The sequence below is a fragment of the Ctenopharyngodon idella genome, chromosome 11 (assembly GCF_019924925.1).
Source record: "Ctenopharyngodon idella isolate HZGC_01 chromosome 11, HZGC01, whole genome shotgun sequence".
Classification (NCBI taxonomy): domain Eukaryota; kingdom Metazoa; phylum Chordata; class Actinopteri; order Cypriniformes; family Xenocyprididae; genus Ctenopharyngodon; species Ctenopharyngodon idella.
In genome coordinates this window covers 25,351,084-25,370,393 of record NC_067230.1, presented here as the reverse complement: position 1 = coordinate 25,370,393, position 19,310 = coordinate 25,351,084, and the positions used below count along the sequence as shown (strand labels likewise).

The following is a 19,310-nucleotide window of genomic DNA, read 5'->3' as shown; positions in this document are numbered from 1 at the left end:
TATTATGTCAATGTCAGATACAATGCCACTAGGTCTGTTTATACCCTATTGTATTATCATGCTGCTCTCTTTTACATTATATTCTTTTCTGTTTATATGTTCTATTCTGTTCTATATTATGTAATATAGAAGCAGCATTCTGTAGTTTTTGTTTTTACTGAACAACATATTGAGAAATCGAGCTGAGGGACTTATCGTCACCAAAAACACTTTTGGACTTTGGATTGGTCCAAGTAATAATTCAATTTAAGGTCAGTCTGTTCACTGGTTTACAAAGTCTCTGAAAGTTGAAGAAAATATACAGACCTGAAATGTCCCACATGAAAAAAAAATATTATAGTATTTACAACACTTTGTTAACGAATGCTACAGCATACTGTAGTATTAACTATAGTGAACTGATAAACTGTAATTAATACTGTAGTATACTTTAGTTTTTGCTACAGGAAATTGTAGTGTATTGTAGTATAATATACCCTACTATAGTTGCAGAAAACTACAGTATTTGGTAAAGTAATTACCACAACAAATTCAAGTACTTTACTATAGTATGGTTCAAAAACACTTTACTATAAATTACTATAGTATTTTTTCATGTAAGATAAAAGTATATATGCTATACTTTTATATAACTGACCATTGTTGATGGAATCACTAAATATTGTTTCTTTAAACGGACATGGCTCAGGATAAGATCACACTGACCTCGTAAAACTAGAGAGAAACTTTATTGTTGGCTTTCAGTGTCAATGCACTCTATGTATTTTCGTGCACTCATCGTGAACCAATCAGAAGACGAGCTTCATGAAAACAAATCGCGTTTGGTCCAGCGCGCATACCGTAGACGGAGCTCAATGTCAAAAGGAGAACGTAAACGGACTGTACCGTTATAAACCCCAAAACATGACATTTTAATTAACAGTTTGGTAGCGCTTAGCACGAGGAATAGGTGTGGATGATTAGTAATGACACTGACAATTTAAACAGGCTCTTACGAATTGGAATGTTTGTTTTAAATAACTATAAATCTTCCGTCCGTCTCTGGATGCTGACGAACGGAGTATTAAACTTCCCGGTTTTCCTGTCACTCAAACTTCCGTACGTCATCGTGTGGGCGGGGTCAAGTTTGCTGTCAACATTCATGCGGGATGTGCAACACTTAACAAACATACAGAGCTTTAATACAGATCCTTAAAATGGTAAAAGGACGTTTAATGACTCTGAAAAGCCTGTTAATGCGGTGAACCTGTTTATTTTAATCGTTTTTATTATGAAGTAAATGGATGGACAACATTGCGGACATGACTTGGCTAGTCATGAATCACTAATACAGTAACAAGATATGGTTGCATGCTCTCCTCCTCCTGTAATCGACTAGGAGGCGGAAGATTTCTCTTTCATATCTTCTTAAATTCCATGTCAAGATCATAAATAGATGACAGCATGAGGAGCCGCAGTAATTCAGGAGTGAGGTTGGATGGATTTGCCAGACTTGTCCATGAAACAATATTATGTCACCAGGTTTGTTCAAAACATCATTGAGAATTCTATTCTATTCGTCTGTATCTTATTCTATTTTACTATAGTGTGTTATATAACGCTGTTCTATTCTAATCTGTTCTATTCTGTTCTATCATTCTGTTCTGTTTTGTATTATTTTGCTATATTCTGTACTACTCTGTTTGACTTTACTGTTCTAATCTATATTATGCATATATATTCCATTCTGTTCTGCAGTACTCTGATCTATATTGCTTGTTATGTCAAACCAACTTATTAAAAGAGACTGGTGAAACACTTTAGTGTAAAAATCAAAATCCAGCTCAAATAAAAACAGGCCTTTCTAGTGTCTTGTGGTTAAGATCCTTCTATACCATTGGGGCCATTCTGTTTGGAGGAATCTAAAAATAAATAAGGCTTGAACAAAGGTCACCTTTAAATAACCTGTGTGAGTGAGGGAAATATTCGTACTATCTGCAGCATGTGAATTCTGTTAAAAGCAGAGCTGATGCTTTATGCACAACTGAGGAAACTGTATAAGTAATAATAAGTAATCACCATAACTATATTAGATTATTTTTATTGTTTTTTATATGATTTTACATTAGGTATCTAGTATTTAAAACACTATATAAAAAATATATACAATGCTCCAAGAATTAGCCTAACAAATTAGATCAAGCTAGTATTTAATTATTTGAACTATTGTACATTTGAACTAATAAAGATGGGTTTGACTTCTCCATACAGGATCCAGTGACTGGTCTACTACCAGCTAGCGAGCAGCAGAAGGATGCCTGGGTCAGAGATAATGTTTACAGCATCTTGGCAGTGTGGGGCCTTGGCATGGCTTATCGCAAGAATGCAGACCGCGATGAGGACAAAGCCAAAGCCTACGAGCTCGAACAGGTGACTGAAACTTCAAAACACGACCACCTGTTGCAGCATTGTTTAGTAGTAGATTGTCATTGAGTGGTGTATAACACGTTGTTGGATGATTGCTTCCACTATACATGCCAAAGACTGAAACACCTTCTTATTATGTGCTCTTAAAGTCTTATTATGATTGACTCATGTTCAAAAGTTTGGGATCGGTAAGATTTTGTAATGTTTACAAGGAAGCGAAACATTTTTTAATGTTTTTCGAAGAAGTAAAACAGTTAAATATTATTACTATTTTAGATAAATGTTTTCTATTTTAATATATTTTAAAATGTAATTTATTTCTGTCATGCAAAGCTGATTTTTTAGCAGCCATTACTCCAGTCACATGATTCTTTAGAAATCATTCTAATATGCTGATTTCAAGAAAGTTGCTCAAGAAACATTTATTCTTATTATCAATGTTGAAAACAGATGTGCTGCTTAATATGCTTGTGGGAACCAGGATACATTTTTCAGGATTGTTTGATGACTAGAAAGTTTAAAAGAACAGCACTTATTTGGGATAGAAATCATTTGTAACATTTTGTAAATCTTTTTTGATCAATTTAATATGCCCTTGCTGAAAAAAAGTATTAAGTTGTATATAAAATATGTAAATATAAATATAAATGTATCCAAAATATTGTGCTGCTCACTCCTTCTCGAGAAAATCACTACTCGCGTTATTAATAACATTTTGTTTTTTCAGAGTGTGGTTAAGCTAATGCAGGGGCTGCTGCAGTGTATGATGAGTCAGGTACGGCATTTTACTCATGGCATTAAATGCCCATTTGTTATTCTAAACCCATCCATTTGAGCTATAAAGTGTTTAATTTTTATTTTATACATTAGTTCATTGATTTTTTTTGAGCTCCTGTCTGCACACATCTGAACAGCTCTCTAAACATGTTCATATTACTGCAGGTGGAAAAGGTAGAGAAGTTCAAACACACACAGAGCACAAAAGACTGCCTGCATGCCAAATATCACACACCCACCTGTGCCACAGTGGTTGGAGATGATCAGTGGGGGCACCTTCAGGTCGATGCCACATCTCTGTACCTGCTCATCCTGGCTCAGATGACCGCTTCAGGTGAGAAGAACAATTGATCCTTAAAAAGATAGTTCATTCATTTAAACATTTACTCACCCTCATTCCAAACCTGTATGACTTTCTTCCGTCTGTGGAACACAAAAGAAGATATTTTGTGTTTTTTTGTCAATACAATGGAAGTCAAAAGTCACCAAAACTGCTTGGTTTCCAATATTCCTCAAAATATCTTCTTTCTTGACATCAAGGTTTGGAACGACATGGGTGAGTGTATGATGACAGAATTTTCATTTTTAGATGAACTATTCCTTTGAAGACCCTCGAAATTCCTTAACCAGCACAGTTTTCTTTCCTGTGTTGACATATTTACTAATGAAACATGAAATCCTAATGGAATGTATCAAAGGATTTGCTATTTGCTTTTGCATGTCATAAGGATATATTTAGGGGCATTTTCTTTCTAGAGAACATTTGATTGGACAAAAATATGTATAGTAATCATCTTGGGTCCATTTTCTTGAGAAAATGTCTGTAAATTTTAAACTTGTATGTGTGGTAATTACTAATTTTGTACAATGTTAGGAGGTTTCTTATTTCATTGTTGTTGAAATCATATCTCAGGTCTACGTATCATATCCAACTTGGACGAGGTGGCTTTTATCCAGAACCTGGTGTTCTACATCGAGGCAGCGTACAAAGTGGCTGTAAGTTCTCATTGGTTTATCAAGAGGTTATATACCAGAGCCGAACTGGCATCACAGTCCTGTTCATTTTCCCCTGCAGGATTATGGGATGTGGGAGAGAGGAGACAAGACCAATCAGGGAATTCCTGAACTTAACGGCAGCTCTGTCGGAATGGCTAAGGTAGGAGAGTCATGTGTTCTCGTTTAGTCTGTTTGCGCATTCAGAAGTGGATTTTGATGTTGTTTGCTGTTCACATTTTTAGGCAGCTTTGGAGGCCATTGATGAGCTTGATTTGTTTGGAGCTCACGGAGGCCCAAAATCAGTCATTCATGTTCTCCCAGATGAAGTAGAACATTGTCAGGTAAATTAATCAGAGTTTGTACTTGCTTCTTAGTTGGTTATTATTTTACAGACCAGGGCTGCAACTCCCAAGAGCGTCATTATGTCTAAGTAGATCATAGAAACCATTGGCACTAATGGTCTCTATGATCAACTTAGGCTTACGATGCAGCCCAGGTTTATTCTTAAGAATTTAACTGAATGATTCACATTTCAAATTGATTGGTTTCTCCAATTAATAAGATTTCCTGAGCCAAGTATCTTGTTTCTCATTGTGTTTCAAGTCTATCCTGTGCTCCATGCTGCCTCGAGCTTCCACCTCTAAAGAGATAGATGCTGGTCTGCTCTCTGTGATCTCATTTCCTGCGTTTGCAGTGGAGGATGCAGATCTGGCCAACATCACCAAGGGTGAAATCATCACCAAGCTGCAGGTACTGTGACATCAGGGAAAAGGCTATGCGGGTCAATCCATCTTAAGTGATCTAATTTTTATCGAAGATTGCTCAGGGTTCCACATTTAGGCTCAGTTTATAATGGGAAGGATTTAAGTCTCAGCTGGAATGTTTTTCTAGGAGGTACCTTAGTAAGTATAGTGTCCATGTAGAACATTTCACCTGTTCATTTGAAACATATCTTAATTTTTTATGGGGGCGAGAATGTGTGAAAGTGTGCAATTCTTTAAACTTAAAAATGGTCAAGCAACCAACTTTTCAATTTTTGGACCTCTTGAGATGGAATTACCCATGACACACACACATATTATTAAAAAAAACGCGAAAGAGAACAAACGCAAAAGTTTCTGGCTCTGTAGTTTTCAACTGTGGTTGCTATTTATTTATTACAAGCTTAAGCATATTTTAATAATTTTAGGGACGTTACGGCTGTTGTCGATTTATCCGAGATGGATACAGGACTCCAAAAGAGGTAAGCAGATTTTACACAAAGTAAGTATTTTGTGGCTAGGTCTCCATTAATGTGACTGCATGAATCCAGTTTTTATGGTTGTGATAGGACCCCACTCGACTTCACTATGATCCAGCTGAGCTGAAGCTCTTTGAAAACATTGAATGTGAGTGGCCAGTGTTTTGGACGTACCTTATACTTGATGGCATCTTCAATGAGGACCAAGAGCAGGTATAAACAGGCTATCCTATAAATACTCACCTGTATTCTGAAAGCAGCTGTAGTAAATCTAACAAATGAGAATTATGGCCAAATGGAGGCTGCATGTAGTAATGATTGACGACTGTGTCATTCTTCATAGGTGCAGGAATACAGAGAGGCTCTTGATGGAGTTTTGATCAGGGGCAAACACGGGATTCGTCTGGTGCCTGAACTCTACGCTGTACCTGCTGACAAAGTGAGTTTAAACTGTTTAGAACTAGTTTAGTTACTCAGATCAGGACCATGAACATTTCATAAATATCTGACTTTCATCTGCAACAATTTATCATTTATCATACTGAGCTGTCATACACATTTATTTATTCAATTGTACATTAAATCTATACTAAAGTATGCCGGTTCTGAAAAGTAATTTAAGTTGAACGAGTGTTTGCGCTTTAGTCAGTTAGTGTGACAACAAGCAATTGTGGGTAAAATGTTTTAATCTGTTGCTCATCTGTGTGTTTGTTTCTTGTTCAGGTTGAGGAGGAGTACAGGAATCCTCACTCTGTGGAGCGTGTGGCCGCTGGTCAGCTCCCGCATATGTGGGGCCAATCACTGTATATCCTGGGCAGTCTGCTGGTTGAGGTACTGAAGCCTGGAAAGACAGGATCTGCTTTCATATTAAACATGTTATATGTAATCTGAAAATTTATGTGATATCATGTCAGGTGTTGAAGGGTTATCTTTGGTATCTTTGTTGATTAAGTGCACATGTGAAATGCCAAAATAGAGTTATTCTCTGAGTAGTTTTGGCATGTTAATAAATATGTTAATGTATTTGGTCTCTGCGGACTAGACCTGCTATGCATGCTGCTGCTGCAGAGCAAGAATGGGCTTGCTACCGACATTAGATACACAGACACGCTGCTGTGAGCATGTAAGATATGATGCTGCTGCATGAATAGACATATATAATTCCCAGGCAGATCTAGACAGGTGGAGCTGGGGGAGGTGGAGGATTTCAGAGGAACTCTGATAGCGTGCTGCAGGACCAGCTTACATCAAACACTGAATCAGACTATTTGAATGTTGAGCAAGCAATCTCATTTGGCTGCAGAATCAGTAGAGATCAATCAGCTTGCCATGTGGTAGTGGTGTGATAGCTTGCAGATTACATGTAAAGGATCTATCAGTCTGCACCATCTAGATATTTATTTCAGTGTTTCTTGTGCAGTCCTTCATGTTTTATCTATTCTGCTCCTTTTATTATTATTTGACAAATTATTCCTTTTTATCAGGGATTTCTGGCCCCTGGAGAGATTGATCCTCTTAACAGGCGATTTTCTAAGGAATTCAAGCCAGATGTTGTTGTGCAAGGTTTGTGAATATTATTTCCTATTTTATAAGGAATATAGACAGTTATGCAAGACACGTACTATTTTGTAAAATTGTGTTAAAGTTTTGTTCCTGTTAGTACCTTTTAAACTTAACTGTAATTTAGGGGAATAGTATATGCAAGATTTTTAGAAATATGTTTTGGTTAAGCTCAGGCACTTTTGCTTTTTTTTAATTCCAGTATAATTTGATTAATTACACAATAGTTTTACAACAAAATTAACAAGATATAAAGTGATACAGGATATAAAGGAAATAAAGAGATAAAGGGCAAAAGTTGCTCAATAAGGGAGTGACAGCTCACATGAGAATGAATTAACTTTTTAAATGATGATATTATACCGATTTCTATGATATCTAACAAAGTGAACAATGATCACTGTGTTTGAGTGAGACAAAACAATTATCATCGAATTCATTGCTAATACATATGTTTAGCCTTTGTTTTTCATGTTAAACATATATAACAAACTATATAATATACACTAATATGATTATGATATAATAGATAACTTTATCATATGATTTCCATCAATAAAATATGTGAGCTTAATATTTTATTAATATTTAATATTTTATATTAGGGGATATGAGAATCTTCCACATAGTAGGAAGGACCCAGCTGGTTGCTTTGGGCTGAAGCAGATTCAGTTCATTACTTGAAACTCAATTCTGAATTTGAATCTTGACACTATAATTTGCTGAACAGAGAAAATTGACCTTTTGCTAGCAGCTCTATTTGTTGTGTTTAGTGAGTGTAGTGGCTGAGTCAGTGCAGATCCAGCAGCTGCTGAGGGATCATGGGATTGAGGTTCAGACGGTCTCTGATGTTTCGCCCATCCGGGTCATGCCAGCTCGTATCCTGAGCCACGTTTATGTGAAATTGGGTAAGTGTTCAGATCTATCGTGACTAACAGGACAAAGCTAGATGGAATAAATGGCTACATCTGTAAAATTGCTTTAAGAAGAAGGTCTTTAAGGTTCTAGGATACAAAATTAAATTCCTTTCTCCATTGCACAGGCAACTATAAAAAACTGAATCTGAGCGGGCGACCATACAGGCACATCGGTGTCCTGGGGACTTCAAAGTTTTATGAGATCAGAAATGGTACTTACACATTCACTCCACAGGTAAATAAAAATGATCTCACATGGCAGGAAGTTAGACTGCAAATGTATGCATATACTGTAAAGTCTAATAAAATCAATTTAACTATGTTTTTTATTCTTCTCATAGTTCATTGACCGGCATCACTTCTATTTGGCCTTGGATAACCAGATGATTGTAGAGATGTTGCGGACAGAGCTTGCTTACCTCTCTTCCTGTTGGCGGATGACTGGAAGACCTACCCTCACATTCCCTATCACACAAAGCATGCTGGGTAATACTTCTTTTTGTTGGTACCCTAAGAACATATTGTTGCAATATGCAAAAAATAATATTAACCATTTTTTTTCTATTATTGGGCCAGTTGAAGATGGTGACAGTATTGACCCCTGTATTCTGTCCACCTTGCGGAAGCTTCAAGATGGCTACTTTGCGGGTGCTAGGTCAGACAAATTGTGACAATAATAATAAAAAGAGATATGTATAGTATGATGTTTAAGGCACAAATGTGGTTCATTTCAAATCCCTTTGCTCTTTAGGGTGCAGATGGCAAACCTCTCCTCGTTCCTCACCACCTCCTTCCACACCCAACTCAGCTTCTTGGATGCAGACTCTGAAGAGAATCTGCTAGAGGAGGATGAGGAGGAGGAAGAAGAAGAAGAGAGTTTTGGGCCCTCAGGTATCCCTACTGACTCACACACAGCTGCTTTGGAAATAATCTGTCGGCAAAAAGTATATCAATACCTTGCTGAAAAGACCAGCTTAGATAATTGATGTTGGATCAAGGTTGGATTTTGCTAGTTAGTGCTGGTCAAACTAATGGTCATTTATTGGGATACATAATATATCTACCATATCAGCAGTGTTGTTATGGCCTCTTTTATCAGTAGTGAATGGGAGACGACAGCAAATATAATTTTTGTTTTCCCATTTGCTCCAATAGCAAAAGAAAAAAATCAATGATTGCATTTCCATGACTTTTCCAAAAGGGAAAAAATATCTAGAGATTGATTACAAAGCCGTCATAAGAGAGAATGATGTAAAATTTGCCGTCACCCGTTGTATTAGAAAGATTCACAAAGCAAGGTGAATTGCTTTTTTTGTAATTTACTGCCAAGTTAAGATTAAAAAAAAGAAAAAAAAAGAAAATATAAAACAACAATACATTTGCTATGTTGATAACTTTGGAAACGCGTCATTACAGTCTGTCAAAAGGTTTTTGTTAAATAAAACTATTAAAGCTGAAATAAAATAAACAAATAAATTACGCTTTATTTTAAGGTGACGTTGTTACACATTACTACATGTACACTATATTGCCAAAAGTATTGGGACAACCCTCCAAATCATTGAATTCAGGTGTTCCAATCACTTCCATTGCCACAGGTGTATAAAATCAAGCACCTAGGCATGCAGACTGTTTCTACAAACATTTGTAAAAGAATGGGTCGCTCTCAGGAGCTCAGTGAATTCAAGCGCGGTACCATGATAGGTTGCCACCTGTGCAATAAGTCCATTCGTGAAATTTCCTCACTACTAAATATTCCACGGTCAGCTGTTAGTGGTATCATAACAAAGTGGAAGCAATTGGGAACAACAGCAACTCAGACACAAAGTGGTAGGCCATGTAAAATCACAGAGCGGGGTCAGCGCATGCTGAGGCGCACAGTGCACAGAAGTCGCCAACTTTCCGCTGAGTCAATAGCTACAGACCTCCAAACTTCGTGTGGCCTTCAGATTATCTCAAGAACAGTGCGTAGAGAGCTTCATGGAATGGGTTTCCATGGCCGAGCAGCTGCATCCAAGCCTTACATCACCAAGTGCAATGCAAAGCTTCGGATGCAGTGGTGTAAAGCACGCCGCCACTGGACTCTAGAGCAGTGGAGACGTGTTCTCTGGAGTGACGAATCACGCTTCTCTGTCTGGCAATCCAATGGACGAGTCTGGGTTTGGCGGTTGCCAGGAGAACAGTACTTGGGGGGGGGTTTTCAGGGGGTTTATGCATAATTACAAGTAACTTAACCTAAACCAAACCGTAACCCTAACTGTTACTCTATAGTAAGTACATGTAGTTAATTAATATTACTCAGTACTTATTTGAGTAAGTACAATGTAACTACGTAACCTTAAAAATGAAGTGTACCCTAAAATAAAATATAATATTACATGAAAAACCTAAACTTAAAAAAATGAAAAAGCTGAATTGTTGCTTTGGCAAATTAAATGAATAAAACCACAACTTTAATAAATATAAATAAAAGCTAAATAGAAAATATTAAAATAAAAAAAACTAATAAAAATGACCAAAGCACATAACAAAAATGACTAAAAAATAAACTAAAATTAAAATGAAACTATAAAATAAAAGCTAATTCAAAATATCAATAAATACTATAATAGTATATACAGTAAATAATACACTGCATATCAGTTATCCACTGATCTTAGAGCATTTATTTTTACGCTTTACCTATAAGCTCACTTAGATAATCACAAGTTAGCTCAAAAGTTGATCTTTAAAAAAAGAATAATTTTAACAATAATTTAATAATTTAACACTGATAAATGTAATCTTTAGCAAATCTCAAAGTGAATATCCATTTTTCATACTGTACATTATAATGGTGTGATACCTAAGTGCACTTTTTTATTTTTTAGTATTTAATTTAGTTATTTATCATTTATTTCTCGCAGGAGGCTCGGGAGACATGTTTGACCAGTATCTCACAGATCTGTTGCACAGCACTGCCACAAAATGCCATCTACCTCCCATCCAGAGGGGGCAGCACCACATTTTCAGTGCTGAACACACCACCAGGGACATCCTTTCTTTCATGGCCCAGGTTCAGGGCCGCAACATGCCCAGTAAGCCCTCAAGGTCGATCTTTAATTGTTAAGTTGATTTTATGCTTTCTATTAGAGGACGGCTAGCCATCTCATTATATGATGTGCTTTTCAGAGTCTTCCATGTATTTGCCTGTTGCCCCCATCATGAGCAAACACAGGAAGTCTCTGAACCTGCTGGATGTTGCTCAGCACAATGTTTCTCATCACACCAAGGCAAGTCCACACACTCCAGCAAACATAAAGTGAGGAGAATAAAATGAATGAACTTGTATGACGTATGTGTGGTTTTGTCTGCAAACACTCTAGGCTGATAGTGTTAACCTGCACTTGCCACATGATTCTCATGGGAACACAGACTTTGCTTATCTGGTCGATCAGATAAAGCATTGTCCAACCCTTCAGGACCAGGCAGATATCCTCTATGTCCTCTATGCTATGAAGTGAGACCATCCATATAAATCATCTGCGCATTTCCATTCTAATATTTTGTTATTTAACACAGCCATTTTAATTGAAATCAATCATTAAAGCGCTCTCTTCCTGGTCTTTTTGTGTGTGTTTAGAGGTCCGGATTGGGTGGTAAATCTGTCAGGACAAGGTGAGGCAACGGTTCGCTCTCTTCTTGAGGAGCTTTATGTTCGGGCGGGAGCGTGTAAGGAATGGGGCCTCATCCGCTACATCTCAGGCATCCTGAAGAAGAGGGTGGAAGTCCTTGCTGAAGTGAGAGCTCATGTCAATCAGTGCATTTTTGTCAACTACAGGCACTTTTATGTTTTTCACAGGTTGATATATATGTGTATATATATATTTGTTACTCTACCATTGAAAAGTTGGGGTTTGGTAAGGGTTTCTTATGCTTACCAAGCCTGCATTTATTTGATGATAAAAAAAATACAGTAAAACAGTAATATTTTGAAATATTATTGCAACTATTTTAATATATTTTATAATGTAATTTATCCCTGTGATGCAAAGCTGATTTTTCAGCATCATTGCTTCAGTCTTCAGTGTCACATTATTATGTTTCTCAGGATTATTTGATAAATAGAAAGTTCAAAAGAATTCCATTTATTGGAATAGAAATCTTTTGTTACATTATAAATGTCTTTACTGTCATTTTCGAACAATTTGTTGAATAAAAGTATTAATTTCTATCTTGCTTTAAAAAAAATCATATTCCAAACTTTTGAACAGTAATGAATGTGAATGTCACATTAAAACTGTCTTGGAAACTTTTCCCTTCATTTATTCATCATTTTCCAGACTCAAATTTTAATCCTAAACTATGAAAAGCCATCACAAAATATAAATTATTAGATTTATAAAACATAAATAAAACCAAAATAATCTAAAGGTGTAAAAAAAAATATATCAGTTTGACCTTCAATTGCATTATTTCCACCATGACCAACAGTTTTGCCTCTAATAGTTTTTTTGTTTGTATGCACACAGGCCTGCACAGATCTGATTTCCCATCATAAACAGCTAACAGTGGGTCTTCCTCCCGAGCCCAGAGAGAAGGTCATCACAGTGTGAGTGACTTTAGTTGCCTATAGTCATTTTTAGATGTTCCTTTTTAAACAATTTTAATATTATCATATTACTTAACCAATTGTCTTATCTGTAGTCCTCTTCCTCCCGAGGAACTGATTAGCCTGATCTATGAGGCCAGTGGACAAGACATCAGCATTGCAGTGCTCACACAGGTAGTCCTAATTTTAAGCCTTAAAGTGATGTTCCTATTTTTTCCACTCAACATTTGATAAACTTCATCACACTCAATTCACTTATTAAACTTCTGAATTCAGGAGATCATGGTGTATCTGGCCATGTATGTGCGCTCTCAGCCATCTCTATTTGGAGATATGCTGCGTCTGCGCATCGGGCTCATCATGCAAGTGATGGCTACAGAACTTGCTCGTAGTCTTCACTGCTCAGGTACAGCCAATCAGACAATGCAAATCTTTTCATTCGCTTACATTCACTGCAAAGAATCTGTCCATGTGACCTCTACAGGTGAGGAGGCGTCAGAGAGCCTGATGAGCCTCAGTCCATTTGACATGAAGAATCTCTTACATCACATCCTGAGCGGGAAAGAGTTTGGTGTAGAGAGGAGCAGTGAGTATTAATCAACCTTATGCTGTTTACTCCAGCAAATATTTCTGCTGGTCTGTTCTTTAATAATTTCCCTGTATTGTGTGAAAGTGCGTCCGATTCAGTCTTCAGCTACCAGTCCTGCCATCTCCATCCATGAGCTCGGACACACGGGGGCCACCAAGACCGAGCGCACAGGCATCAGAAAACTCAAGACTGAAATCAAACAGGTGGAGTGAAAGAGGAGAAATGTGTTTTTATATTTCATAAATAATGATATATTTACCCTGTCATTTAAGATGTTGTAAACAGATTTCTTTACTAGTGTACATTAAATAACATTTATATTATTTTGTTTTCAGCTTGATGACTCCAGACCCATAAGCGTGGGTTGAGTTTGTAAAATTGTTTTTTTCAGGCATGCTGTGCTAATATTTTAGAGTAGCTTGATGTCACAACATTTGTCGAACCATGAAACTTCTGAGTAATATTCAGTTTGCCCGTATCATACACATCTTGAAGCATCTTTTTGACTGTAAGCCTCTCTGTATGATGCCTCAAATGTTCATTCGTCTGAAATACTTTCCATTCTTATGTTCATTTTAAATGTTTATATGTTCTGCTTTTATCCTCATAGATCTTTACCAGCAGTCATTCCATCAACAGTAATTTCACATCCCCTCGTTCCACGGTAACTCGCAAAAAAACCTACCAAAACCCTCTGTTATCTATGGAAGCTTGTTTCCGCCACAGAATAAAAAAAATAAAAAAGGCAATTGTGACTTTTTATCTCACAATTCTGACTTCTTTTCTCAGAATTGCGAAATATAAACTCGTTATTCTGAGAAAAAAGTCGTAATTGTGAGAAAAAAATCTATTTATTATTCTAAAGTTTATATCTCGCAATTCTGACTACTTCTTGCAATTGTGACTTTATATCATGCAATTCTGACTTTATAACAAGCAGTTGCGAGTTCGAGTTATAAAGTCAGAATTGCGAGATATAGAAAATTCTGAGAAAAAAAGTCAGAATTGAGTTTATATCTCGCAATTCTGACTTTCTAACGCAATTGCAACTTTACATCACACAATTCTGACTTTCTAACGCAATTGCGATTATTTATATCACCCAATTCTGCCTTTATAACTCACATTCGCTACTTTATATCACGCAATTAGCGAGAAAAAAGTCAGATTTGTGAGATAAAAAGTCGCAATTACCTTTTTTATTTTTTATTCAGTGGCGTAAACAAGCTTCCATAGTTAACCCCTGCTCTCCACTATGTCAAATACTATTTTTTACATCAGTCATTTTAAAAGACTAAAGATTAATTCAACTTGGAGGGGTGTGTTCTGCTCATTGGTTCTCAATAAATTTTTAGTTTAGTTTTTTTCAGTGCTTCAGATTAGTTATCGGAGTTGAAATGGGACAAACTTGCAGCCATAACATTATTGTAATATGTCACAATTCAATCTTGTCTTCTTGTGGTCATTTCACTCACCTAGCATGGGCTGACATTATGACATCTTTAACTATGTTTGTCCGACTTCTTGCTTACTAAACCCGAAGCATGTTTTTAACTGTTATATGTGCTGATTAGAGCTGTCACTTTAAAGCCGACATCCCACATTGTTAGCTCTGCCTTTGTATCTTTGATATACTAACAATGCAAATGTATAAATGTCTGTAGCGATGCAGCAGCCCCTCCACTCCCAGTGGGATCCTGTCTCCGACCGGTACAGGCGACTCACACCTGCAGTGGGAGGAGCGCCAGGGCCAGTGGCTGAGGAGACGCAGATTAGACGGGGCTATAAACAGGGTGCCCATGGGCTTCTACCAGAAAGTCTGGAAGATTCTCCAGAAATGTCACGGCCTCTCCATTGCCGGATACGTCTTGCCTTCCTCCACCACCAGTGAGGTACATCCGCCTCATGCACACATACACACTATAATGTATCGTTTTTACTTGATCAAATAAATGCAGATTTGGTGAGCATAAGAGACTTCTTTCGTAAACATTTAAAAAATCTAACCAACCCCAAACTTTTGAAAGGTATTTATATAGTTATGTATGTTGTATATTGCTATTGAAAGGTGAACCTGGAATTTTCCTTTAAATACCCATAACCATGTGTACATTGTCTTTTGTCTGTGTGTGTTATTGCAGATGACAGAGGGAGAAATTAAGTTTGCAGTGCATGTGGAGTCTGTACTGAATCATGTCCCACAGCCTGAGTACAGACAGCTGCTGGTGGAGGCCATTATGGTGCTGATGCTTGTGGCCGACATGGAGATTCCCAGTATTGGTGGAATTATTCACATTGACCGCATTGTCCACATGGCCAATGATCTCTTTCAGCAGGATCAGGTATCATCATGCTTTTTTATATGCTGTTATCATATGATGCTCATAATATGTTGCCTGGTATGTAAATGTATGTACACACCTGCTTGTACTTTATTATTACTATTTTCTGTATTATAGCATAATGTTAAAGGGGTCCTATTATGCTTTGTACATTCTTCAAAGGGTTAGTTCACCCAAAAATGAAAATTCTGTCACTCACAAAATTACTCACCCTCATGTCGTTCCACACCCGTAAGATCTTCTATATTTTTCATTAAATCCGATGGCTCAGTGAAGCCTGCATTGCCAGCAAGACAATTAACACTTTCAAAGAAAGCCCAGAAAGCTACTAAAGACATATTTAAAACAGTTCATGTGACTACAGTGGTTCAACCTTAATGTTATGAAGCGACGAGAATACATTTTGTGTGCCAAAATAACAAAATAACGACTTTATTTAACAATATCTAGTGATGGGCGATTTCAAAACACTTCAAAGCTTCGAAGCTTTACGAATCTTTTGTTTCGAATCAGTGGTTCGGAGCACGTATCAAACTGCCAAAGTGATTTCAGTAAACGAGGATTCGTTACGTGATAAGTGTTTCAAAATTTCAATGGTAACCACTGGGGGACGTGACTTTGGCAGTTTGATACGCGCTCCAAACCACTGATTCAAACCAAAAGATTCATAAAGCTTCGAAGCTTCATGAAGCAGTGTTTTGAAATCGCCCATCACTAAATATTGTTGAACAAAGTTGTTATTTTGTTTTTTTTTTGGCACAGAAAAAGTATTCTTGTCGCATGAAAACATTAAAGTTGAACCACTGTAGTCACATGAACTGTTTTAAATACGTCTTTAGTAGCTTTCTGGGCATCTGTTAATTATCTTGCTGGCAATAGAGGCCTCACTGAGCCATCGAATTTTATGAAAAATATCTTAATTTGTGTTCCGAAGATGAACAAAAGTTTTACGGGTGTGGAACGACACGAGGGTGAGTAATTAATGACAGAATTTTCATTTTTGGGTCAACTAACCCCCTTTAACTTTCTTTAGTGTGTAATGTTGCTGTTTGAGCATGAAAAAGGTCTGCAAAGTTACAAAGCACAAAGTCACTCCAAAGGGAGTTTTTTTTCCAGGAATGTATGTCACAATATTCCTCAATTAAATAATTCCTGCCCAAAGCATATGCAAAAAAAAAAAAGGGGGCGAGGCCTGGTTGAGTTGGTAGTGTGTTGAAACTCATGGTTATGGTGAGGGCCGTGACATTTTTCAAAACACTCTCAAAGTGGTTGACCAGTCACAACACACTGGTCCAGCCGACCAATCAGAGCACATTGTGCTTTTCAAAAGGAGGGGCTTCATTGAGACTGAAACTAAACAGCGCGTTAATGACAGACCCCAAAAACAAAATCAAGACTTTGAAAAAGGGCATAATAGGTCCCTCTTAATGTCATCAAAACTGTGAAATAACCCAAATGAAATTAAAGGATTAGTCCACTTTTAAATTAAAATTTCCTGATAATTTACTCACCCCCATGTCATCTAAGATGTCCATGTCCTTCTTTCTTCAGTCGAAAAGAAATTAAGGTTTTTGAGGAAAACATTCCAGGATTTTTCTCCATATAGTGGATTTCAATGGTCTCCAAATGGTTGAAGGTAAAAATTACCATTTCAGTGCAGCTTCAAAGGGCTTTAAACGATACCAGATGAAGAATAAGGGTCTTATCTAGCGAAACAATCGATCATTTTCTAAAATTTTTTTAAATGTGTGCGCTTTATATAAACAAATGATCGCCTTCAAGTGGTTCCGCCAAAACCGCACTTCCGTATTCTTCAAAAAGCTTACGCTGTATGTCCTACGCCTACCCTATTCTACTTACGGAAAAAACGGAACTGGTGCCTCATTCGTTCCATATGTTGAATAGGGAAGGTGTAGGACATACAGCATAAGCTTTTTGAAGAATACGGAAGTGCGGTTTTGGCGGAACCACTTGAAGGCGATCATTTGTTTATATAAAGTTTTTTTTATATATTTGTTTATATACATTTTTTTTTTTTTTTTTTTTTTAGAAAATTACAGATTGTTTTGCTAGATAAGACCCTTATTCCTTGTCTGGTATCGTTTAAAGCCCTTTGAAGCTGCACTGAAACTGTAATTTTTACCTTCAACTGTTTGGAGACCAATGAAGTCCACTATATGGAGAAAAATCATGGAATGTTTTCCTCAAAAACCTTCATTTCTTTTCGACTGAAGAAAAAAATACATAAATATCTTGGATGACATTGGGGTGAGTAAATTATCATGAAATTTTAATTGGAAAGTGAACTAATACTTTAAGCCAATTATTTACTGATGTAAAACATTAAACAAATCTAACTCTTAGATTTTTGTCTAGATTCCAGCTTTGCACAATCTGGACACTGTTGCATATGTGTTTTTATTGCAGAGATCCAACGGGGCCAATGAGTTTTTTTTGGAGAAAGATCCTGCCACAGGAATCTGCAACTTCTTTTATGACAGTGCTCCTAGCGGCAGCTATGGTACGATGACTTATCTTTCCAAGGCTGTGGTCACATATGTTCAAGACTTCCTGCCAAGCAGCAGCTGTCTAATGCAGTAAAGTCTGCAGTTCCCAACAAAATCTGTGACCTTCAGGACTGATCTATGACCAGTTTCGTTAAATCTAACAGTGAAAAAATTCAGTTGACCTCAGTTCAGTAGCAAAGGACAAGCATCAACAGGGAAGCCACAGGATATGTTGTGAAGCTAACACTGCAGGAAATGGACCACTGTGCTGTTCTGTGTTTGAAGTATACAATCCTATTTAAGAACTGTAAAATGCAAATAACTCTAAAATAATTAATATAATTAATTTAAACCGTTCCATGACGGTTTAAATCTTTAGGTGATTTTAAGTATCTTTTTTTTTTTTTTGGTTGGTTGGTTAGTTGGTTGGCTAACTCATTTTAAATAATTTATCATTTTATGTTCATAGAAATGTGTTTTATTTTATTTAAATTGGAGCTTAAATTATATGTCTATATAGGCCACATAAAGGTCCAGTGATCTGTACTCTGTCTCTAGTTAAAGAAAACACAGTGTTGTATTACTGTAAGCTTTGAGACTTGTGTTTTCCTACTAACAATATCTTATAGCTTGTTGTTACATTATAAAATTACTCTGTAATGTGTTATTTAACAGGTGCTTCTTATTCAAAGAAACATGCAGTAAACATACAGGCAATACAAAATGTAATGCCTCTGAGAATCATGAGAAAAATGAAATCATAGTCTGTACTTTGCATGAAAAATGCAACATTTTTATAACTCATGGTAAAGCCTAGCATGTGCAAATCAAACTTGTACTTTTTTTTTTTTTTTTTTTTTTGTACAGGTAACCTGGCAAATCAGGTATTGGAATTATTATTTAGTGAGCAGAAAACAAGTTAATACATAGGTTAATATCAGAAATGTATTTTCACTTTTTTTTTTTTTTTTTTTCTTCAGGGTTGTTAATGGAGAAAATTAAGATAAATATGATGGATTAAGCAATTACATTAGGGAAAAATGTTTTAGGTTTTGTTGTATGTTCCGTCCGATCTGTGACATTTGAAAAGCATAAGGGCATTTGAAGTTTTCTTCTTCATGGATATTGACAGTTGAGATATTAGTGTTTGGCCAATTGATTTTTACATTTTGTCTAGTTTCTCTTTATATTTACGTAGAATTACTACTTTTAAAAGGAAGTACTGTATTTTAGCCCCCATTAAGAATTTGTATAACCACCGACAAATAAAATCTAATTGTATCTAATTAACCATGGCTTTTCCTGGCTGTATGTTGTGGATTTTCTGGTTATAATGTTTAAGAATATGCTAATGAATCGTGGGACACTTTTTAAAGTAATTAGGA

At 36.5% G+C, this 19,310-nt stretch overlaps 1 protein-coding gene across 1 annotated transcript; it reads left to right on the top strand.

Moving 5' to 3' along the window:
• Nucleotides 1-838: 838 nt before the first annotated feature.
• On the top strand, nucleotides 839-19,215 carry phka2 (phosphorylase kinase, alpha 2 (liver)). Its single transcript, XM_051912392.1, has 31 exons — nucleotides 839-1,521; nucleotides 2,251-2,409; nucleotides 3,134-3,181; nucleotides 3,349-3,517; nucleotides 4,097-4,179; nucleotides 4,259-4,339; nucleotides 4,422-4,520; nucleotides 4,783-4,929; nucleotides 5,369-5,422; nucleotides 5,510-5,632; nucleotides 5,763-5,858; nucleotides 6,143-6,250; nucleotides 6,904-6,982; nucleotides 7,753-7,887; nucleotides 8,022-8,131; nucleotides 8,238-8,382; nucleotides 8,473-8,551; nucleotides 8,648-8,787; nucleotides 10,803-10,973; nucleotides 11,068-11,168; nucleotides 11,262-11,395; nucleotides 11,519-11,675; nucleotides 12,408-12,487; nucleotides 12,583-12,661; nucleotides 12,764-12,893; nucleotides 12,972-13,073; nucleotides 13,161-13,279; nucleotides 13,687-13,740; nucleotides 14,741-14,968; nucleotides 15,218-15,418; nucleotides 17,846-19,215. Exons 1-31 carry the CDS (start codon nucleotides 1,444-1,446, stop codon nucleotides 18,017-18,019), a joined length of 3,663 nt encoding a protein of 1,220 aa, XP_051768352.1. The 5' UTR covers nucleotides 839-1,443; the 3' UTR covers nucleotides 18,020-19,215.
• The last annotated feature ends 95 nt before the right edge of the window (nucleotides 19,216-19,310 follow it).

Coding starts and splice junctions, on each gene's coding strand:
- phka2 (XM_051912392.1), top strand. CDS start 1,444: ATGAGGAGCCGCAGTAATTCAGGAGTGAGGTTGGATGGATTTGCCAGA. Junction 3,182..3,348: donor TGCAGTGTATGATGAGTCAG/GTACGGCATTTT, acceptor ATATTACTGCAG/GTGGAAAAGGTAGAGAAGTT. Junction 5,423..5,509: donor GATACAGGACTCCAAAAGAG/GTAAGCAGATTT, acceptor TGGTTGTGATAG/GACCCCACTCGACTTCACTA.